The sequence below is a fragment of the Cyanistes caeruleus genome, chromosome 1 (genome assembly GCF_971803275.1).
Source record: "Cyanistes caeruleus chromosome 1, bCyaCae1.hap1.1, whole genome shotgun sequence".
Lineage (NCBI taxonomy): Eukaryota > Metazoa > Chordata > Aves > Passeriformes > Paridae > Cyanistes > Cyanistes caeruleus.
This window is the reverse complement of record NC_141701.1, coordinates 19107235-19124701: the sequence shown is the minus strand read 5'-3', so window position 1 is coordinate 19124701 and position 17467 is coordinate 19107235. Positions and strand designations below refer to the sequence as shown.

General features: G+C 36.1%; 1 protein-coding gene across 25 annotated transcripts in view; it reads left to right on the top strand.

The window, feature by feature from the left end:
- OXR1 (oxidation resistance 1) overlaps nt 1-17467 on the top strand; it is a 258539-nt gene that overhangs the window by 199643 nt on the left and 41429 nt on the right. For 20 of the 25 annotated variants that reach the window (XM_086880659.1, XM_086880635.1, XM_086880646.1 and 17 more), the window contains 4 exons: nt 4002-4109; nt 5207-5326; nt 9318-9470; nt 17118-17302. In XM_086880659.1, the coding sequence (XP_086736785.1) occupies nt 4002-4109; nt 5207-5326; nt 9318-9470; nt 17118-17302 (566 nt within the window). The remainder of the gene's footprint in view (nt 1-4001; nt 4110-5206; nt 5327-9317; nt 9471-17117; nt 17303-17467) is intronic. The other 5 variants (XM_086880750.1, XM_086880731.1, XM_086880720.1 and 2 more) reach the window with 1 other exon arrangement.

Sequence of the window (17467 nt, the reverse complement as noted above, 5' to 3'; positions counted from 1 at the left end):
ATTACTTTGTGTGAAGAGGTGCACTTGTGTCTGGTTTCTGACTTAGTCTTGCTTCCTGTCACAGTGATGACACATATGTACACACACATGTATTTGTATACCTGCATGTGTTGCTTCTTTGAGAAGTAGTAGAGAAGGAAGGCAGAAACCAGACTCCTCCAGACCTTCCAGCATTGGTGAAGTTAGTGGGGTTTTTTTGCCACAGTTTTTCTGGTGGTTATGTGGTTTTAGGAGGGAAGGTCTTATTTGTATTTGTGGAGTTTGAAGTGAGTTGGCATCTCACTTGTGCAACCTATGGGGCTTCAATATGAAGCAGACTTCACACTGGAGTTTTTTTAGAAACAAAAATTACTGTGAGATTAATAAACAATGGAATAAATTTTCTCTTTAAAGCTAAAGATAGAATGCAGTTAATGTTTAAGATTTTAATCTAAAATTCTCAAGGTGTGAAAACTTGAAACTGCTGTTCTGTTTGTAGCAGCAGAGAGATGATGTCAACAGATATGTTACTAATTAATGGAAGGAAGTTTAACTGCCTGTAAAGGATACAGAAAAAATGGGTTCATTTTTACTGACCCTGCTTAGACAGTGAACAGGTATCTTTTAATAGAGTATCCTTTTCTCTATGTCAATCAGCATATTAGATGCAAGTTGATACTGTCTGTTATTTCAGAATTCGCAGTTGCTGCTCAAGCCATATGTTTTCCCCTTCAGCCTTTTGTGTTCCATGTTGTACAAACACAACTGGTGCCTCACTATAGGTGTCAGAAGAGCCAGCTACAGGTGAATAATGGAGCACAAGCAGTGTGGCCTACTGATCACCAGTGACTGTAGTGTGTTAGCAGTCTTGTGACTTCAATGAAAGCCTTCTAGCTGCTCTTTCTTTTGAGGAGAAGAAAGAAATAATTATGATTATTTACAGATTTGTTTGATTTTTGTTTAAAAAAAAGTTTGCAGGTGAGCAATTGAAATGGATGGTCTGGTTTATCAGCATTGGAGGCTCTAATGTAACATTTCTCTTTATCTCTCTGGGGATTGAAGGCTGTGCTTTCCTAAACTAGTGAATAAGTACTTAATACACAGATTATGTTGTCCAGGTTATGGAAAGAGCCCAATATTAATTCCTGAGGGTCACAGAGGCTGTTAGTAGATCCTAGCTTCATGACTGAGTTTTCAGCCTGTATATAGGGAGTGCTAAGGGTTCTCTTCTGGTGCCACTAGTTCTATTAATGTTGTAAGCCATTACATGCTATTTAGAAAGCTACACAGTTAGGAGTTTTTGGTGATTTTTTTTTTCCCTTGGCTCTTCCGTTTAAAGCCCAAGGAGTGTGTTCTTTTTTGGCTGCCACTTTTCTTTGAGCATTGTCATGATCTTTTAACCTGCTTTGGGGAATATTGGAAATGTAGATCATAATGGTGATGTTATTTCATCTGTTGTCTCTTGGCAATTATTTTTGAAGTTGGCTTTATGATATTTACAATGTTTGTTTTACTGATGTTGCATATTATATAAATTAGGCCTGTTAACAATTAGTTAATATAGTCATAATTGGTATTTCTAGAGGCTTGGGTACAGTGCCAAAGTTGTGTTTGCTCGCTGTTGTTCTCACAATATTTTTTTAGTCTTCCCATCTGTTTAATTTTGTTAGTTTATTTTAATGCCCCTAAACTATTGTTTGATTGTTTTCTGGCTCTCGGACATCTAGTGTTGAAATAAAAAAAAATAATTATTACTGCACTCTGATGCATTATGTATTTGATGTTTAATTTTTAATGGAGGATTGAGTGAATTCTGACTGTGGAGATGCAGTAACAGTAAAGTTCATTAAAATACCAGTAGAGAACTTGTTTTAAAATAAAATTTTTAAATAACTGTGCCAGCTGTTGATCTGAGGGAAATGAAGGTAGTTTGAACCAGAGATAGTGGTGACTGAAGTTCTCTGTCTTCAGCTGTACATAAACACACCTAGGAAACATGGGTGTATTCTCAATGAAGATTTAATATTCAAATATTTATATAAGATTTTTAACATTCAGAATATCATTAAGTAGCTACATCAATGTATAGAAAGTTTATTTTCTGAGAGAGAAAGAATAACTTCTTGCCTTCTCTTATAGTAGTGAATTGATGGGGGAAAAGCTGGGAATCCACAGTATGTGGTATTCAAATCTTGTTAGTTCTATGTTTTTCTACAGAGTTATTCTTTGAGATTCTTTGAGATTTTGGTTGTTCAGATTCTACTTTTTAGAATACTAGAGGGCCTGAGAACTGGAAAATAGGCCTTTGAATCTAAGAAGATACTTCAGGAAGTCTCTATGTGTGCAGTGTCTTTGTTTTGAGAAAAACTGCTGGTCCCTGAAGTCCCACATAGTGTGGAAATTTACCTGTGCAAACCTCACAGCCAAACAAAAAGGAAGCTTCTACTTGGCATTGTGTTTATCATGAGTGAAACAAATCCTTTAGTTGCCAAACTATCTCACAAGATATCTTTGTTTCAGAAGTCTGTAAAGAGTTGAGTGCACTCTAAAAAGGGCTTAAGCTTTATGGTTTGAATGCTTTTTTTTTTTTTTATATCATAAGTTAGTCTAAAATCTCATTTCCTTCTATCAGTAAGTGATATGTAAGAAATATTTACCTAGCAGCTGACTGCTGTCCTTCAACATTTATGTCAGACCAAACTTAGGCAAAACTTTTGAATTTCACTTTACAGTTTATTTTAGCAAACTTTATGTAGAGCTTCTGATGGAAACTTTACTGTTCAATGATTTGGTGGTTAGTTTTATGGTCTGTGAAGCATATAGTACATATCTGGTCTCATTACAGTCCTGTTTTGATTTCTGCTTTAGTACCAGTTAAACATGATATATGAAAGTATTTTTTGTATATCTGTGATCATACAGTATTGAATGACTGAGAGCTACTGCAGTACAGTCTTCCACACTGGAAATTCTAGTGTAGAGAGATATTTGCAGCTTTGTTTAGCTTATTGGCTTCCTGTATAAAAAATTCTCTTAATAGGTTTCTAATACTATCTTAAAGCTAGTTGCCTTTTCTTTGGCAATGCTTATATCTTTTTGCTAGTGAATCTCAGTTGATAAGTGCACCTTTACAAAATGATACGGAAGAGAATTCTCTACTTACATTTAGCTGCAAATGTGTCTTTGCTTATATAGTTTCATCGTAACTGATAAAATCTATTTTTCCTGGTACAGTGTTTATGAAGCCTTGTGCCATTATGCAGTAAACCTTTTGTTGTTTGTTTCCTTGTCTCACCTTATGTCTCACAATATTCATAAGGCCATGAATTCTTTATTCTGAAATAATCTTTCTGTATAAAACTTTTTTTCCTTTTGCTTTCTTCTGGTAGCTCATTTTGCATACACTTTGGGAGATGGAGGTCAGAATCTGAGGTTGAAAAAAATCCTTTCCTTAGTTGGGAATCACTTACTCAAAATGCTTATGCTCCATCTGCTGTCATAGTAGTTGACCTGCTTTGCTTCAGCATTTTTGCATTTTCTCAGTGATGGATTTTACTTGAAAGTCAGGGTCTAACAGAAGCTTTTTTCAATAGTACGAGGGTATGTTTATAGAGAGAACTCTTCAGATTTGCTGTAGGTGAAGAGGGGGAATGAATCATTCTGTGAACCCAGCCAATGGTGTATTGCCCAGTGGTAACCAGCAGTGAATTTGTAGACCAGAAGTTCTTGTGTAATAGCTGAGCCTGCAGATCAAACTGTGACTGATACTTCTGGCCACTTGGAAACACAGTGGGAAGGCATGTGCTTTTACCTGGGGTTGTAATAGACTAATATTTAGGGGGTAGGTATGTTTTTTGTGGTGGCTTTGTTGTTTTTTTTTGGGGGGGTGGGCAGTCATAAAAAATGAAGAGTTAAAGTTCATCAGAATCTTGGTAAATTGACACATGAAATATGTAAGCCACTATTTGAACTAACTGCTTACAGGTTTGTTTTGTTTGTTTGTTTTTTCCCAATTGATACAGGTGGAATCAAGAGACACTTTAAACAGTATTGCCTTGAAATTTGATACAACACCCAATGAACTGGTTCAATTAAATAAACTTTTCTCCAGAGCAGTCGTTCCTGGACAGGTACTATTACACTATATATGTTGCTTATCCAACAAAGTCCTCTTTTACTATATTTCTCATTCCTACCAGAGTGCTAAAATACTTCTCTTACTATTGGCTGTGTAAAAGAATTTTTCCTTTTTCTCTAGTCTATTACTTGTGCCTATTAAACAACTGCCTAAAAGGAAACATGTAAGGAGGCTACCTCTGTCTCTTATTTAAGATCAGAGGACTTTTAAAACTAGATATACTTAATGGTACAATAATAACACTTAGATACAAGCTGAAATGTTGCTTTGCAAATATAGCAGGCTGTTTACCAACTCTAGCTCAGCAGACACATTCAGGGTTCTGCTTACAAACAACATTCCGTGACTGTATATTACTGCCTGCAATTCAGTTTTAATAAACTGAATAATGTTTCTGTTCAGCTCTGGAAAGTTGATGTTTTTACTAGCAGTGTATGAATTACCATTATCACTATTGGCTTTTTTTTTTTTTTTTTTTCTCCTCCTGTTTTTGCCTTCAATTTTCACTTCTCCTTGAAAGCCAGGCCTGGAAACAAGTGATAGATCAACAGTGGTATCAGCCATTTGATACTTGCCCTTTATTTGATAAAGTTCTGTGTTAATTTTTGATTGCTGCAGAGCTTTTTCTAGGTAGATTGAATGCCTAACATTGCTGAAATAATGTATTAAAGGTATGAATACCTTCATTTGAAATTTTTTTAATATATTCAGTGAGTCTGTTTCCTCATTGCTCAAATAGTAGAGTCATAGCAAGAGAAATCATTGGACACGTCTTCCTTGGACACTCTTATTTCTGCAATGCTATTTACTTTTAATGCTTTCTATCTGAACCTCTTCCTCTGTTATTATGACATAAAATCAAAATTATATTAATACAGCATTTAAGAACTTGAAATGCTAAAATTTCAGGTACTCTGTATAGTATTGTTTCTTCCCTCACCTCATAATTCTTTGAAAAGCAATGGGAGCAGGAAGGGTTTTGTGGAGCTTATTTTGAGAAGGCATAGTAAATATACCTTAGCTGGTGGGAAATCTAAAGTAAATCTGAAAGCATAACTAACTTCTAACTACATTATATCTTCTTTATAGATTTTGTATGTTCCTGACCCAGACTACATTTCTAGTGTGGACAGCTCCCCCTCTCTAAGTCCTGTAAGTCCCCTATCACCTACATCTTCCGAAGCAGAGCTTGACAAGGCTACAGTAAATGTAGGTATACCTATTGTCCTTAAAATTAATTTTCCCTTACAAGTTAAATGTTACAGATGCCATGCTTTCTTCTTAAACTATCCTTTTGTTTTGGGGAGAAAGTATTAAACAACACTTGGAGTTGAAAGTAAAATAGTTCCTCTTTAAAAGTAAATACAAGATTTTAGTCGTCGTAAATTACAGTTTTCAATGTGAAAACTGATTTGAAGGCAAATTACTTGTAGCAAAATACTGTCATTGCACTCTGCAATCTGAAATTAGTTACTGTTGCATTTCTGTATTTCTACGTTTCAAAGCTTGTTAAACATTTGTCTCTAATCTTATTGATAGTTTTTGTAGAAAAGATGTATTGGCAGAAATGCTCAGGTTCCCCCTGCTTACTATAGAGGTGTGGGAGAATCTCTAGTTTCATTTTGCAAAATGAAGTTCAATAAAGGGGCTTTTTGTAGTAGGACTAATACAGAATTAGTTGTAGCTGACTTTTACTCAGCAGTTCCACATTTGTAGACTTCCAAAATGCTAAAAATGTTTAGCCATCCACGTTGTGCTGTAATTCAGCTTAGATGTAGATTTTTGGGTAGGAGCATGTAGAAGCATGTCTTTCCAGTCAGCAGCATTCCATAGGGAGCAGTCCAACCAGAAAGACTCAGTATTTGAGCTTGAGCTTCTCTGCAGTTTTTGCTACTGTGATCTTACTGGGATGCTTCTCCATGCATCACCACTGTTCTTTTCCCAGTTATTATCTTTTCCTCTCAAATAAGAAATTTTCGTGGTAGCATATTTTGACAGTACTCAGTCAAGCTGTCAAACATCTATTCCAGGATTCTGTGTGCTCAAAGTTTAGGAGGATTTGAAACTTAAAGCATTTACTTCTTTGCTCACATGACTTGGTCCAGAAGAGTTTAAATATAGAAGTTTTGCTTTGCTGCTGAACAGGTTCCCAAGCTGCTTGACAAAGTTTATGATGGCCCTTCTACTGAAATTACCATTTGCTTTTGCTGTGATACCTTTTCTCTTAGTATGCCAGTTTTTATGTCTACTGTCATTTGTGCTGAATAATTTCTTTTATGTTTGATGGCAAACTGAGGGTGGTATAGCACAGTAAACAGACTCGCCTGCAAGAATACATTTTTGTATCATGCATCTTGTATCTATATCAGTCTCAGAAGGACCTACCCATGTAACATATGTTGTGAGAAGTTGCTCAAGGGAAAAATTATCAATTTTACTATTGGAAATCAGTGCTTTTCGTACATACCAGAAAAATGCCTTATTCTCTTTTTTTGTCCATTATTTTGTGTATTTCTTAGCATATGATGGATAAGGAAATGTAAAAGTGTAACCATACCTGTAATTTGTTTGAAAACTTTTTGTTGACTGTATGCTCATATCAGAGATAAAAACTTGCAACTATAGAAGGAAAAAAGTAAACGAAAATACTTCAAGACCTCTTCTGCAGAAGATTTTTTTCATTTAGTGTAGTCAGTCTAGTGGTAGCAACACTTGGAATGTTTAATTTCACTGACACTTTATTGTTACATAATTATTTCATGCATCTTGTTACACGTTGTGGATCATTACCAGCAGTTCTTAAATGCTTCAGGGAAAGTCACATTGGCAATAAGACAATATATAATAGTGTTTATTATGTTTCTGAGGCCTCTCAAAGTACATCTGAGGAAAGAAGAAATATTTGTCAAAAAGTCAAGGAACAGAAATCACTTGTACTTGTCAGTGTTGGACTGTGTGCATTTAGTTTTGTTTTCAGTCTCTCCAGCAATACAAAAGGCACTCAACTTCTACCTGAGCAGTTAAGGCTGGAGAGTTTTTATCTTCATCCTAGCACCCATCTTTCATGTTTTTCTTTTCTCTTTTTGCTGATTACTATCATTATGAAGGGGAAAAATACTAGTATACATTCTCTAGTGCTCTCTTGTTATATGTCTTCTTTGACTGTCCTCCAGTTTTGACACCAGATTTGTAGTTTAAATTTGAGCATGTTTCAAGGTGAATATGTGTTCCTCTGCTTATATAATGTAAAGGCATCTTCTCTCTGCTCTAGTCAATAGGATCAGTGATTTCTTGTTACAAATTTAATAAGGCAGCTGAAAAATACCTGAATGCCTGTTCAGCCAAAAATAAACTGACATGTTCTATTCATGTGCTTCTGTTTATTGAACACTGGAGTAGTTTATCACAGCCATGTGGCTAGGTACAAACTAACGTGTGGCTGATGTAAGACCTGAATAACTTTGTTAAAGTTGAGGGGGTTTTGATAGCTTTTTGTACAGTTGGGGTTTTTTTTTGTTCGTTTGGTTTCTTTGACTTGCAGCATTTTTTGATAGGGAAGGGGGTTGTTTTTTTGAAAAATTTTGCCACACTTAAGCTAACATTCTAGTGTGTATTTCAATACTTTTGTTGCTGTCAGTGTGTAAGAACTAGCTTTGATTTTGAAGCTTTTCTGATGCTGCTGGGTTTTTGAAAGATTTCTTCATTCAGCAGTCTTAAGCACATATTTGAGAATATCCTTTTGAAGATGCTTTGCTACCTATAAAGCTTAAATTCCACTTCAAAATAATATATAGTGACAAGGACACCATCATTAAATTGGAAAGGCTATTGTTGTGGTGGTGCATCCCCCCAGCCCCTCCCTTTCCCAAGCCATACTGAGATCTGAGTGTGTCATGTGGCAATATGATGAGAAATAGTTGGCTTAGTGAGAGTGGGCTTGGATATCAGCTGAGCGCTTTAAGAGCCACTTGCTGAGTTATGTGTCACAAGAGTGACCCTGTGGTTTTCAGTAGGAAGGTGTTTGTAGAAGGAGAATTAATCTCCATGAAGTTTGTTTCCTAATTATACCTTGATTAGCTTTTTCAGCAGAATTCAGTTTAGTGTTCTGTATATTGTTTTGTTTTTTTGGTTGATCTGTAATGAAGGTTGAAAAATGCTGGCAAGGGCAAAAGTAGTTCCAGAGGGATGATGAACTGAAAACAGTTGTGCATAATGTTCCTAGATACAACTAAAAGCATTTCTCTACAATCTGTACTAGTGAGTAGAACTGAACAGGAAAGCAGAAAACCAAAGGGAACATGAGAATTCCCGTTTTCTAAAAACAGTAATATTTTCATTAGTAACTAAAAATAGCAATTATATATGAAGTGGAAGTTTCTAGATGTGGGTAATATTCTTTGCCTACAAAATAGGCTTTGCTGAAGTCTGCCTACTGTTTGTTTATCTTTAGTTTGAAAACAAATTTTTTTTGTTGTTTGTGCTGTCCTTGGTAGGGTTCCATGTTCAGTACTTAGTTGGATATACTCGTAGATGTTGAGTCAGATAAGTCCATTATCTTCCCAGAGAAATCATGAAGGAAATCCTCTGACAGTTAAATCCAGGCATGTGGATGACAAAGATGGTTGGAAACAGCCAGAGAGAATTTACCAAGGCTATATCATATCTGACAAAACTGATTGCTTTGTGTGACGAAATGACAGGCTCAGCAGATGAAGGAAGAGCAATGCATGTTTCTTACCCTGACTAGAGTTGGGCCCTTGACACTGTTCCAAAGCAGCCCTGTTAAAATACTGGAAAAATGTGAACTGAATGGGTAGAGTAGAACACGGGCCAGTAAAATTGCCAGGATCATTCTGTTCAAACTTATTCAGCATTTGTGTATGTGGTTTTTTAAAAAATGAATCATAGAATAGTTTGGGTTGGAAGGGACCTTAAAGATACCCAGTTCCAATCCTTCTGCCATAGGCAGGGACACCTTCCACTAGACCAGGTTACTCAGAGCCCCATCCAGCCTGGCCTTGAACACTGTTTGCTGTGGTGATGGTCAGTTTCAAATCCTTGAGAGTCCTTATTGTGGCAGTTCTTTTATAATCTGCCCATCAGTGACCTGGTCAAATAACAGAGCAGAAAATCTCCAGAAGTTGATACTGAAAAAGGCAAGTTGCTAAGTTGTTCTTTGTTTCTTTGTATTTCCTTTCAGGATTCAGATGGAGTCCAACAGAAGGAGTCAGCTGTTTCACCAGCGCATGCATGTGTTCGTCCTTCAAGAGTGGTATCATCCACCTCCGAAGAGGAGGAAGCATTTACAGAGAAATTTCTAAAAATTAATTGCAAGTACATCACTAATGGCAAGGTATTGAAACATTCAGGTTTTACTGTTATTGTGTAGGGTGTAATAATAAGCACATTTGAAGTATAAACATAGAGTAGACTTTAGTCGAGGATGAGTAGATACATCAACTCGTGCATGTCTGTATAAATATACTAATTTTTTTTTACTCGCTTTTTCCTTTGGATTCTCCAGGCCTCTTGTTCAGGACATGATGCAAGCATTTGATACATGACAGACATCCCCAATACTGTACTGTTACATAATTCTTGTATGTTGAGGGCATGAGGTCTGTTGGTTCCTTATGTTAGTGTCTTTCATAAGTAATTTTCTTTACTTACAGTGGAAAAAAATATGCCTTAAACTATACTAGCAAATATACAGTTGTGTAGCTTTGCTTCCTTTTTTTTTTTTTTTTGCTTTTTAAAGCAGAACAGGGAGAGCAGAGCAAAGCTTTGATTCTGCAGACAAGTTCTGTATAGTTGACTGTTTTGTGTGGTATGGTAGAAACCTTGATTTTTTTTTTTCCTTTGAAGCAGTTACACTTCTCTCAATAGCATCGTTACACAAAATACCTCCATGTTAGCAACACTTAATTAACCTCTCTTCACCTCAGAAGTGCACAAGTCTTTCACAGACTTCTAGGGATTGAGATAATGTCAGAACACTTTACCTTAGAACACTTTACCAAAAATCAAAATGTATTGCTCTCCTACCTCACAGAAAATTTACTATTAAACACTATCTATGAAAAATGCCTTCACTCAATGAATGCAATAAAATTCAAAGTACTTGTAATACATTTTTCCCATCTTTTAAAAATAATTTTGCAAATCTATGAGTGTCTAGGCTTGAAACCTTTTGACAATATTTGTGTATTGACAAAAGCTACTTGTTAGAAGTTGGTGAGACAAGTACTGGAACAGCTTTGTTTTTTACTTTATTACTTTTTATTACTATTTATTACTGCAGGTAGTTTTCTTCACTCGTTGCACTGTAGGTGAGTTTATTAGGTTGATCCGAGGTACATCCTTACTTACCAGTTTTAAATGCTGTAATGCAGAGAAATTGAGACCCATGATCCTTTGTGGGGTTAAAATTTACAGTGTGTCATTTATGTGATATAATTTCTCCTCAGAATATTACAGGGAGGATTAACAGCATCTTTGACTTGCAGCATTACAGCCTATTTTCTAAGAGCTTCAGGGAGAATTCTGTTTCTAAAAAGTTGTATAACCCATTGCAGTGTCTATTCATACTTGGGGAGGTGGGTGGGAGAAAAATGATGACTGACTTGCTCAGATTTGAGTGCCAGATCTTGTAAGTTTTGCATTTAATTTAGACTTTGTGCCACATACGGTAAGAATGTCCTTTTGAATGTTGTCTTGCCTCCCAGATACATTTCCTCATAATGCAGAACCATAAACTTTCAAAAGTTTTCTGGAGAGAGCTTAAAAGATTCATCCTCTGCTTCCTACTTGGAAAGTGGTTTTTGAAGCTCATAGTTAGCCATCCTTTAGGGCTTCAGCTGTGAAGTCTGTCATCACTGTGACTGCTTCTTGTAAACTGAAATCTAGTGAAAGCCTATATTTCAGTGTGTCTATGCAAAAGGGCTTTTATTAAGGTAAGATGTTTATTAAGTAAGATTTCTCACTTTTTAAAACTGCTTATTCTGCAAATGATTGGAGCTGGGTTTAGTCACACTTGTGACTTTCTGGAAAAGCACAAGAGGAATTCTCTGAGGAGCTTTGACTGGAACCTGGAATGCTTGTTCTGTTCATTGCACTTGCTCTGCATTAACTGGTTTTGGCTACTGATAGAGGCAGGGTCTTGAGCACAGTAAGAGACAGGGTCATGTGAATATGCCACATTCTGTACAGACAATAAAGCAGTGTAACCAGTGTGCTGCAGTCACACTTTGACTCACTGCCTACTGCATAGGTAGGTGTGCCCTTAGAAAAGTGTTCTGCCCTGTGGGTTATTTTTTAATTTTCTGTACTGTTCCTTGAGGAAAAAAAAAGGTACTATAGTAAGTCTGCTTGATTGTAACTGAAACTTTTAAGGGAGGTTTGAAATTCTTTCTTATTTTTGCTAACTTACTTAACTGTTTTGAAATGTAGTAGGTGAAGGAAAATTACTGATACTGAGGCTTGAAAAAACCCAAACCACTGACCTGGAAATGAAAGCACAGAAAGCACACATTTGGTGTTCATTAAGTGAAAGGGAGGACACTGACAAGGTTCAAAACTTGTACAAGAAAATAAACAATATAAATAATAAAAATACAATAAATGTTATTTTTATGATAGAAGCTTCATAAATCATAAATTAACGTTTTTATTCAATCTTGTGTTCAAGAATGTAATAGAATTATTTAGAGAACTTATCTTTGAAAACTACTTGTTAGGAGCTCTTTCAAATTTTTGTAGAAGTGTTTTACTGAACTGCTTAATCTTAATGTGCGGGCTCACCAATGTGATAGTTTGGCTCTAAACCTCCCTTCATAATGATTGTTCAGATTTCCACTTCAGGTATTGCATGGGATTTAAAGCTTCCATTTCCTGAGATGTAAGGAATTTTAATGGTAAGATGAGAAAACTGATTCAGAACTGAATATCTGCATGTGCAGTTTAATCTACTTTCAATATGTATGTTTTTATGTATCTGGATTAATGTTTTCTGGACCAGCTTTAAGACTCATGGAATCTATTTTTTAATAATGTAGAATGACCACATGGTTTTCAGTAATAGAGTGGATTAGCATTTCTCTTTGAGGATCTTTAATCTGAACTTCACCTGAATAGAATTTTACTTCATGGCTTTAATATCTCTTGCATACAGGAAACTTCACTTCTGCAAGTACTATTTTGGGGAGTTTTGTTCCAGACCCAGAACTTCCTGTAACAATATCATGTTGAACTACTTAGTAGCTACATGCCGAGTCTAATTTGTATTTCATTTTCATAGACAGTATTTTTAGTATTTTTTCTCTCAACAACTACTTAGTAATTATGGTCCAAGAGGAACAAGTCAGTGATTATTTTGTGGGGGAGGATGTCCTAAAAAGCTGTTTCCCAAGTTTCTGTAGCAACAATTGAGCTGTTTATATATGTTCATTTTTTAAATTATTTTTTCCCAAGCACTAGAAAATCAAGAGCTTAGAGCAACCATCAGTGTATGGGAGTCATGCAGCAGTTGGTAGTGTGCATGCCATTGTCCAGTGTTTTTGCTTGAGCTTGTGCTCTGATTTGCAGATCTCTCTCTAACAACTTTGTTAGTACAAATAGTTCTTGTGGCTATTTTGAAAAACTGAATTTGTAAAAAATAAAGTCAAAGCCTTGTTTCTGAAATGTTAAGTGAGTATTTATTTTAAAGGGATCTGGGCTGAAGACCCAATGTAATAGCCCACAAAGGAGAGTCTGGGTTCATCTTCTTGTCTTAATATTGCTAGTCAGGGGCATAGAAGGAGCTTTGTTTTTCAAAAATAAGCCCCCATAATATTATTCATTTTGAAGAATGTATTCACATTGAAAATATTTCCAGTAGCTCAGCCAATCAGAGAAAGAGCTTGGGAACTTTCTTCCTGCTCCAAAAGCAAGGAACCAGGGAGATTATATATGGGGAGCAGAGTAGGCTCTCGGTCATCTTTGGTGCTTATGAGATAGCAGGGGATGTTAGCTTGTTGTTGTTTGAAGTAACTTACCAAGAACAGCATTATAGAATCATTTAGGTTGGAAAACACCTCTAAGGTGAAGTCCAATCTTTCCCTGATCACCACATTGTTAATAAGACCATGCCATAAGTGCCATATCCAGTCATTTCTCGAACTTCAAAAGATGGTGACTCTACCACCCTCCTGGGAAGCCCATTTCAATGCTTAACCATCCTTTTTGTGAAGAAATTCCTCATGATGCCCAGCCTAAACCTCCTCTGGCACACCTTGAGGACATTTCTTCTTGTCCTGACCCTGCTTGCCTGGGAGAAGAGGCCAGTGCCTGCCTGGCTACAATCTCTTTTCCCACAGTTGTAGAGAGTAAAAAGCTCCCCCCACTTTCTCTTCTCCAGGCTGAACAAGCCCAGATCCCTCTGCTGCTGCTCACAGGACTTAATCTCTAGACAATTCATCAGCTCAACTGGTCTTTTATGGACTTGCTCCAGCACGTTGATGTGCTTCCTGAATTGAGGGACCCAGAACTGAATACAGTATTTGATGTGTGGCCTCGCCAGTGCTGAGCAGTGACAATCACTGCCCTGGTCTTGCCAGCCACACTGTTGATACAGAGATGCTCTAGGGTTTTTCCTGGTGCCACCATTATTATTATATAATTTTATTATATAATACCCATTCCTGGGTATTTTATGAGACACCTGTGACATCTGCTGCCATAGTGCATAAATGTGTATGAGTTAGAACCTTAAATGACTGCATGGTACTAAAATGCTCAGGAGTTGATCACTGTGTACTCTGGTACAATAGTTCTGGAGCATATGTATTTTAGGAATGCTAATATAAAAATCTGTCTGATCCTTAATGGCAAGCCAGCAAGGAAATGAAGTTTAAAGAAGATTCAATTTTTTTCTTGACTTATACAAAACAGTTGTGTTAGCTCTCAAAGGCTGGAGTTGCTGCAGTTTCTATCTCTCAGTGAACAGTAGCATAATGCAGTGAGCAGCTCTCAGCCAGTTGGCTAAAGGCTTGTGTGCTCCCACTTGTATGTTTTGTTCTGATGTTCTCCTTTTTTCCTCCCAGAATGAATAGCACTTGGTTTGTGTTCATACTATAAACAATATCAATTGAGTAATAGGTTTTAAGGAAGCTTTTTCTCCTGCAAACAAGTTAGAAGGTAGTAAAGACAGAAGGTATTTGTCCTGTAAGAGTCACAGAAATTGTAAATGTCAGAAACATTGGTATGTCTGAAAGAGTAATTAAAATCTGCAGCCAAACAAAATGTTTCTTTATCTGTCTCTTATCTGAGCATTACTTAGCTACCTGGGTTAACATTCAGTGATTCTTAGAGATAGTAATGAAAAGTGACAGAAATGCTAATGCTAATTAGTGTATTATTAAGAATTTAATTTTTATTAATTTGGAGCAGCAGCTATTTTCTAGAAAAGTATCTTGAAGTGTTCATGTAGTAACTGTGGACCATGTCTAGTAATTTTTGAGCCAGAAGTGTTGCATTATGTTTCTAATAAAGAATGAAATAGGTCATCTCTTGTTAAAGTGCTATAAATCCATTGTTTTCAAGATACATGTATAATCTTTCACTTCCTTATAGTAATGGCAAGTGAAGTGTTTGATCAGCTACTTCGTCAAGTACAGATAAAAGCGTGATAGGTCTGAGAGTTTAATTCTCAATTTCTATTGCTGTAGTAAATTTTACATGGAAATACACTTTCCAATTGATTTTCATGTTGAATGCCTTCCTACCTGTTGGTTTTGAGGGTTTCTTCTAAGGTTGAGATAAGCTTTTATTATTTCTAGCTGTATCTTTGAGGCTGCTGAGGTAGGCTTTAGGATGTTCCATATGCACTAAGGCCATGTCAATGTACCGGTTTGGGATTCTTTGCCCATTAGACAGGTCATTGTTAGTCTTCTCTAGGAAGCTTCTTTTTACAATAGAAGGTCTCTTAAGCTTGTTTTTCTTATGTAGTGCCTAGGCTTGCATGTGCACAGATTTTTGTCCTTGATATGTTTTCCTTAAGATACTAACAAGTCTGGCTTGTAGGCTTTGGGAGGGTTAAGTTGGTGTTTTCTGAACTAAAACTGAGCCTGAAGCAAGACAACTGAAATGAGTTGTTCATGTGTAACTGGTTCTTCATACCTGTTATTCTGATGATGTGACTCTCTAATATTCAGATAAGCAATGTCAAACATACGAAGCTTTTTTTCTTTAATCAGTTTTTGGCCTGTGCTGTCAGCTGAAGCAGTTTTATCCATGCTCTTGAAAGCAAGTTATAAAGCATTGGAGCTTGTTCACACCAGTGGTATCTTAGTTGTGACAGCACACCCCTTGACAGGAAAATATCATCTCTTTATTGCCTCAAAAGCTTTAGTACTTCCTGTATACTTAATTTATCAAGGAAATTTCATGAGATAGCAAACAAATGAAGACAATATTATTCTGGGAACGAAAAGCTCTTTAATGAACTCAATTACTGGTTTTATCTGCAGAATAATATGTAATTATGGAAGTTGGTGTTGAACACTTAAATCCTTCAGATAGAGCAGTCATACAGCCTTACTGTTTTCTCTTCAGCATGGCTCTTTCGAATACATGGAGTATATGGGTAGTGAAGGAATAGAATAGGATATTTTAGTAGGAAGGGACCTACAATGCTCATCTAATCTAACTGCTATCAAGACTGACAATTTCTGGGTCAGATCCAGAGAGTATTAATAAAATTCCATTTTCATGACCATTAATGAAAGAGCTCAAATGTAGAAAAGCTGTTGCTTTTTTGTTTTAATTACATACTGAATTTACAGAAGGTACATTTGTTTAAAGAGAAGCAGTCATTCTTCTGAGTTGACTCACTAACTTCTGTAGTCATATTAAATTTGTTTTCTAGACTACAATAGGTATAACAAAATGGAGACTTGACAGTTGTCCTCTTGGAAGACAACCTTGAAAGTCTATTTCCACAATACTGTGCTAGGAAAGAAATGCCCTTAACAGTCTTGTTTCAGTGCCTTAAACACTTTGGAATTCTTCTGCTTCTTAAATGTCTTCTGCTGACTTCAGGGATGTGTTGCACTCTAAAAGGTGTATATAAAATCTGATTAAGCACTAAACAACTAACAGACTCAAGTACAGATGCTTGGGCTGGTTTTGAGACATGTCTTCATTTTTCTGTACTAGAAATAGCATTGGTCATTGTTGTAGATTTCAATAATATTTTTTTTTCATTTGGGGTTTTTTATAACTTGCACTTTTCTTTTTACTACTTTGCATCTTTGTTTTCCTACTGTGAAGGTCATCAGCTATCACCTGGGAACAAAATTTCTGAAGTTCAAAAGAACTGTATCTGTGTTTGTGCTGTGTGAACTGTGTGTGCTGTCTGTTTTTGTGCTGAAATAAAATTGAGAACAATCTCTTCCAATACACACAGTTTATAGTAGTTGTGAATGTTTTATCAATAAGATAAATATTTCATTCCTTCAACAGCATATGAAGTGAGTTCTTGAATGAAAGTTTGGAATGTCTGTCCACATTTGTAAAATCTTTAGGATCTGTAACTGAAGTATTCCTGTCATTCTACTTAAACCTAAATTTTCTCCAGTTGGTAGTTTTAGCTCAAACTCTACTGCTCCAACAGTTAAATGAATTTCTGTAGCAGGCAATTGTTGTTTGCATGTGTTTCTAATTTTTTGTTCAAAAAATGTTCTAAATATTGTAAATTAACTTTGTTTTTAACTTGTATAAGGACCCTTATTGACTACTTATGTGGAATAAACTGTTCTCTTTTGGGAAAGCAGATGGTATTAATTTGCTTCCTCAGAAAAAGTTGCAGTTTCTTGTGTTTAACAGTGACTTAATAACATAACAGGTTGCTGAAGTATGAATAATGGCTTGATTTTAAAAAAAATAGAAAACACCTTTTTCCTACTGAAGAATAAGATGGAATTTCAAGGAGAAAAATTACCACTTCTTTTCCCTCTCATTTTAGGGTACGGTCAATGGTGTGCTGCTAGTGACACCCAATAATATCATGTTTGATCCTCATAAAATGGATCCTCTGGTCCAAGAGAATGGCTGTGAAGAATATGGCATCATGTGTCCAATGGAAGAAGTGATGTCAGCTGCTCTGTATAAAGAAATTGTGGACAGCAAAATTAAGGAATCATTAAGCATGTAAGATAGAAGAGTATTTGTAAAGCTTTGAATAAATCTGAACTGTAGCCACATTGCTGACCATACAAAGCCAGCATTTTCCTTCTTTTTCTTGTTAGAAAAGGATATCAAAGAATGGCTTGGAAAGATCCTATAGAAAGTTTGCTTTACCTTCAGTTCTCACAT